Source organism: Suncus etruscus, chromosome 9 (genome assembly GCF_024139225.1).
Source record: "Suncus etruscus isolate mSunEtr1 chromosome 9, mSunEtr1.pri.cur, whole genome shotgun sequence".
In the NCBI taxonomy this organism is placed as follows: domain Eukaryota; kingdom Metazoa; phylum Chordata; class Mammalia; order Eulipotyphla; family Soricidae; genus Suncus; species Suncus etruscus.
Window position 1 is genome coordinate 109989636 of NC_064856.1, and position 5699 is coordinate 109995334.

Here is a 5699-nt window from a genome sequence, read left to right on the forward strand (position 1 = left end):
CGCCCAAGGTCGCCGCGCTGCGGAGCGCAGGAGTGTCGGGGGTCCGTTGGGCCCCGCGGAGCGGCTGGTCTCGGTGCGGGGCGCGGGGAGGACCGTGCCAGGCGCTGCCGGCGGCGCCGGCGGAGCGGCGGAGGCGGGGTCAGCGGCGGGCGGGGCGGGCCGGGGCGGCCGACGCGCGGGCAGGAGCGGGCGCAGATGCGTGCGTGGCCGCCGAGCCGAGCGGACGCCCTCGGGGCCGCCCCGCACCCTCCGCGCCCCCCTATCATGCCCGGGGCCGCCCGCGCAGCCAGGACACCATGCCCGAGGGCGGCGGCGGCGACGGCGGGGAGGCGCCCGAGCTGGTCCCGGACGGCGAGCCGCCGCGGGAGGAGGTAGGGCTGCGGGCGTGGGGGCGGGGAGGCCGGCGGGGCCGGGGTGCGGGGCCGAGGGGCGCCGGGGGACGCGGTGGCGGGACCCGGCGACGATGACGTCACGGGGTCTCGGCGCCCGCGGGGGTGCGGCTTGGGGTGGGGGCGGAGGTGACGCCCACCCTGGCGCCCCGAAACCCTGCGGTGACGTCAGCGCCGGGCCCCCGCGCGCCCCGGGTCCGCAGTGCCGCCCACGACCCCCAGGACGGCGGGGTCGGGTCAGGGCTCCCGGCCCGGCCTGGCCCGCGGCTCCCGGGGTGTCCGGGGCGGCGCCTGCAATGCAGCAGCGGGGCCGGGGAGCGGCCTGACCCTGCTCGGCCCGGACCCGGGAGCCGGCTGCGGGGCTGCGGGGCCGGCACGTGGGGGCCGTGGCCAGGCCCGGGGGTGTCCTGGGCGGGTGGGCTGCGGGCCCCGGGTTTGCGTGCCCGTCTGACCCGCGCGGGTCTACGGGGTGGGCGCACGTGCGGGGCTGGGCGGGCGCGGTCGTCGGGGGCGGGCAGCCTGCGCGGGGGTGGGCCCGCCTCTGCCTCTGCCTGCAGGGTGCCCGGCGACAGGGCTCCCTCACCCTCCTCTGCAGTACCCACCGGGCTTCTTCTCCCCCTTTTCCTCCTCCTCAGCCCGCTCTTCTCCGGAGGCACCTGGGGGAGGGGGCAGGGACCGGCCCCCACACACACACCGCGCAGATGGGGAGTGGAGGCCCCAGTTCCATCTGCTCTGGCTTCCTCCGCCCCAGCGTTTCCTTCCTCACCTGCTCCAAGTCTGAGTCTCCCCAGGCAGGAAACGGGTCCCTTAGAGCTTGTCACCTACCCTTGCAGCCCCCTTCAAGCCCCCCACCCCGTGGTCTGGAAGGCGGCACCTTTCACAGGTGAGGACCCTGGGGTCCCGGAGTAGGCGAGGCAGCCCAGAAGAGGCATGGCCTCATCCCAAGCCCTACCCAGCGGGTATCTGGAAGGCTCAGATGGGCTGTGTGGGCACCTCACATTGAGCACAGCAGCTCCGGGAGACCCCTGTTCCTTCCCTCTTCCCTGGTTCCCTTGGTGGGGAAGCCACAGGGACAGGGGTCCTGGGTTTCAGGGGCAACTGAATTAGAGCAGCGTGGCCTGGAGTGTGGTTTCACATTCTTTATTTTTTTGGTTTGGGGGCCACATCAGCTGCGCTCAGGGGTTCCTCCTGGCTCTGGGCTGAGAAATCGCTCCTGGCAGGCTCGAGGGACCCTCTGGGATGCCGGGAATCAAACACAGGTCTGTCCGGGGTCGACAGCATGCAAGGCAAATGCCCTCCCGCTGTGCTGTGCTATGCCTCCAGCCAGAATGTCACATTCCGGCCTCCGATGTGGGGCGCACAGTTGCAGGGTCACACCGCCCTCCTCCTGACCCCACCCTCTCCCCCTGCAGCAGCGGCCCCTGAAACAGTCCCTGGGCCGCTCCCTGTGCCGCGAGTCCCACTGGAAGTGTCTCCTCCTCACGCTGCTCATCCACGCCTGCGGCGCCGTCGTGGCCTGGTGCCGCCTGGCCACGGTGCCCCGCCTGGTCCTGGGGCCCGAGGCGGCCCTGGCCCGCGGGGCCGGGGGCCCGCCGCCCACCTACCCGGCCAGCCCCTGCTCCGACGGCTACCTGTACATCCCGCTGGCCTTCGTGTCCCTGCTCTACCTCCTCTACCTGGCCGAGTGCTGGCACTGCCACGTGCGCGCGTGCCAGGCGCCCCGCACCGACGCGCACACGGTGCTGGCGCTGATCCGCCGGCTGCAGCAGGCGCCGCCGTGCGTGTGGTGGAAGGCCACGAGCTACCACTACGTGCGCCGCACGCGCCAGATCACCCGCTACCGCAACGGCGACGCCTACACCACCACGCAGGTGTACCACGAGCGCGCCGACAGCCGCACGGCGCGGGGCGAGTTCGACTACTCGGCCCACGGCGTGCGCGACGTGTCCAAGGAGCTGGTGGGCCTGGCCGAGCACAAGGCCACGCGGCTGCGCTTCACCAAGTGCTTCAGCTTCGGCAGCGCCGAGGCCGAGGCGTCGTACCTCACGCAGCGGGCCCGCTTCTTCGGCGCCAACGAGGGCCTGGACGACTACCTGGAGGCGCGCGAGGGCATGCACCTGAAGGACGTGGACTTCCGAGAGTCGCTCATGGTCTTCGCCGACCCCCGCAGCCCGCCCTGGTACGCGCGCGCCTGGGTCTTCTGGCTGGTGTCGGCCGCCACGCTGTCGTGGCCGCTGCGCGTCGTGGCCGCCTACGGCACGGCCCATGTGCACTACCAGGTGGAGAAGCTCTTCGGGGCCAGCTCCCCGCCGCCCGGGGCCGGGCCCAGCGGGCCGCCCCTGTCCCGCGTGGCCACGGTGGACTTCACCGAGCTCGAGTGGCACATCTGCTCCAACCGCCAGCTGGTGCCCAGCTACTCGGAGGCCGTGGTCATGGGCGCCAGCACCGGGGCCTACCTGCGGGGCTGCCAGCGCTGCCGCCGCTCGGTCAGCAGCAATTCGCTGCCCCCGGCCCGGCCCAGCGCGCCCCGCCTGCCCTTCAGCCGCAGCCGCCTGTCGCTTGGGGCGGGGGGCCGGGCCACCCCGGGGGTCTTCCGCAGCCTGAGCGGGGGTCCCCTGGGTCGGCGCGGGGAGGACACGGAGCCCCTGGAGAGCCCCCCGTGCTACGAGGATGCCCTCTACTTCCCGGTGCTCATCGTCCACGGGGACAGCGGCTGCCAGGGTGACGGGCAGGGCGCGCTCTGACATGTCCCCTCCATGCCCTCTTCACAGCACCCTGGGCTACAGAACAGGAGGGGAGCCAAGCTGGTCCCCGGGGTAGGGTGGGGCGGGTGGGATCCTGCACAGAATTGATGCGGTGGGGAGTGTCCGCACCGGCCAACTTGCCCTCACCACCCCTGTGTCCCTCGAGGGCTCTCAAGCTGGGCAGGGAGGGAGGACGATGCCAGAAAGCCTGGGGGGGTGGGGTGGGCAAAGGCCTGGGGAAGCTCATGTGGGCTCCCCACTGCCTGGTTGATGCCCAGAAGGAGCCCGTTAGCTCCCAAGAAGCACAAGCTGGTGGTTTGGGGTCCCACCCCACTGAGCTGGGCTCCGCGATGGAGGAGTTCTGGCGAGGGGAGCCCCCCCCCCCGGCCACTACACCCCCAAAACCCACCCCTCTCGCCTGTCCCCTCTGCTGGCCACCAACCCCAGTCAGGTACCCCTGTACCCTGGCTCTGGGGGCACAACCTTGCCCCACCCTCACCACCGTTCTCCATGGTGCACCCTCCTCTTGTCCCATGCTACCTTTGCCTGGAGACCCTTCTCAGGGCCCCCCTTCCACGGCCCTGCCCCCCCCCCAGTCCACATTCACAGGTCAGCCACGCACAGGCCCTCCAGCCTTTGCCTCTCATGCTTTCCCTTCTCTGCTTCTCACAGCCAAGGGGGTGCACTCAGTGCGTGACCCTTTCTTGGAACAGCTGGGGCTCCCACACGGGGTTGGGGGTGGGGAGGAGGCAGAAAAGCTGTTGATGAAATAAAAGGTGTGAACTGGAAGCTGTGGTCCTGTGGGTTCTTGGACAGGGAGGGGCCTCAAGTCCCAGGCCGGAGCACAGGGGCTCAGGAGTGCTAAGGGCAGCTGTGGGGTGACCTCCTGCTTCCTGGAGCAGAGGAAACAGAGGGGATTTCCCTGTCCCGTTTGGGGTCTCCCAGACTCAGCCCCGTCAGTTGCTCCGAGGATTGGGGAGAGGCAGCTGGTCCCCCGTGGACTGGCCAAGTGGTGGTCTGTGGCATTTGAGTTTGGCCCCCACAACAGTTCCAGGGGCCTTGTACCCAGGAATCATTGTCCAGCAGGCTGGAGAGCTCATGGGCAGCCCCCCTGGCCCCCAGAGACGGAGCTGGAGGGCAGGAAGGGTCATGTGGCGGTATAGTGGCCCCAGCCCACGGGCCATGGGAGTCTGGTGTGTAGCGATTTATAACCCCGACAAAAGGTGCCCTTTTGGGGACCAGGAGATGGCTCAAAGGGCTGGAGCACAGGCTTTATATACAGAAGCTTCAGTTGGGATTGCCACTCCCCAGGATCCCCCCAAAGACTGAGTCAGATATGGCCCCAAAATAGCAATGATCACAACAGAAAATTGGGGCATCCTGCTTTAGCTTTCGTTTGTGGGGTGTAAACTAAAAAACATGGGTTGGGGCCGGTGCGATAGTGCAGCTGTAGGGCGTTTGCCTTGCATGTGGCTGAGCCAGGATGGACCTGGGTTCAATCCCTGGTGTCCCACATGGTCCCCCAAAGCCAGGAATGATTTCTGAGTGCATAGCAGGAGTAACCCCTGAGCGTCACAGGATGTTGGCCAAAAACCAAAAAATAAAAACAAAACAACCCATATTTCTAACCCTCTATGGTAGTGGCGAAGAAATAATAAAGCAAGTCAATAAGGAAAGAAACATGGAGACATTGGCTTCTTGCCTTGCAGTTTCTGCCTCCGCCCAAAGCCAGCATGGCCTCTTTCTTTATTAAACCACTTAAAAAAATAACAAAACCACACACAAAAAAACAGTTCCCAGTACCAGGAGGGGAAGGTCGAGTAATCCAGGTGGGCTTTGACAAATCAAAAAAGAGATTGGGAGGGGCCGGGAAGGTGGCGCTAGAGGTAAGGTGTCTGCCTTACAAGCGCTAGCGTAGGACGGACCGCGGTTCGATCCCCCGGCGTCCCATATGGTCTCCCCAAGCCAGGGGCGATTTCTGAGCTCGTAGTCAGGAGTAACCCCTGAGCGTCAAACGGGTGTGGCCCAAAAAAAAAAAAGAGATTGGGAAAGAAGATGGGGGAACACCTTTGTTTTGGGTTAATAGCTGGGTGGCATCTTACAGGGAGGCACAACCATCAGTGCTCAGGGATCGATTCCAGTTCTGTGCTTAGTGGTTATTCCTGGGCGGTGCTTAGGGATGGGACTTGGGGCTCTTGCATGCTGAACCTGTGTGCCAGCATTTAGCCGTCTCTGGCCCCAGGAAAACCTTTTCAGATCTGTTTAAGGACACCATAACGGGGGCTAGTCTGAGCTCCTATATCCCATACAGTACCCCAAGCCCACCAGAAGTGATTCCTGGGGCCAGAGCGATAGCACAGCGGTAAGGGGTTTGCCTTGTACACAATCAACACAGAACGGACAGCGGTTTGAATCCTGGCATCCCATATGGTCCCCGAGTCTGCCAGGGGTGATTTCTGAGCACAGAGCAAGTAGTAACCCCTGAACTGAGCGTCGCCGGGTGTGACGCCCCCTCCCAAAAAAAAAGAGAAGTGATTCCTGAGTGCAAAGCCAGGAGTAACCCCTA

At 66.2% G+C, this 5699-nt stretch overlaps 1 protein-coding gene across 1 annotated transcript; it reads left to right on the plus strand.

The window, feature by feature from the left end:
* The first annotated feature begins 217 nt into the window (after positions 1 to 217).
* On the plus strand, positions 218 to 3922 carry TMEM151A (transmembrane protein 151A). Its single transcript, XM_049780167.1, has 2 exons — positions 218 to 371; positions 1802 to 3922. The coding sequence occupies exons 1-2, from the start codon at positions 297 to 299 to the stop codon at positions 3131 to 3133; spliced, it is 1407 nt and encodes a 468-aa protein (XP_049636124.1). The 5' UTR covers positions 218 to 296; the 3' UTR covers positions 3134 to 3922.
* Positions 3923 to 5699: the final 1777 nt, after the last annotated feature.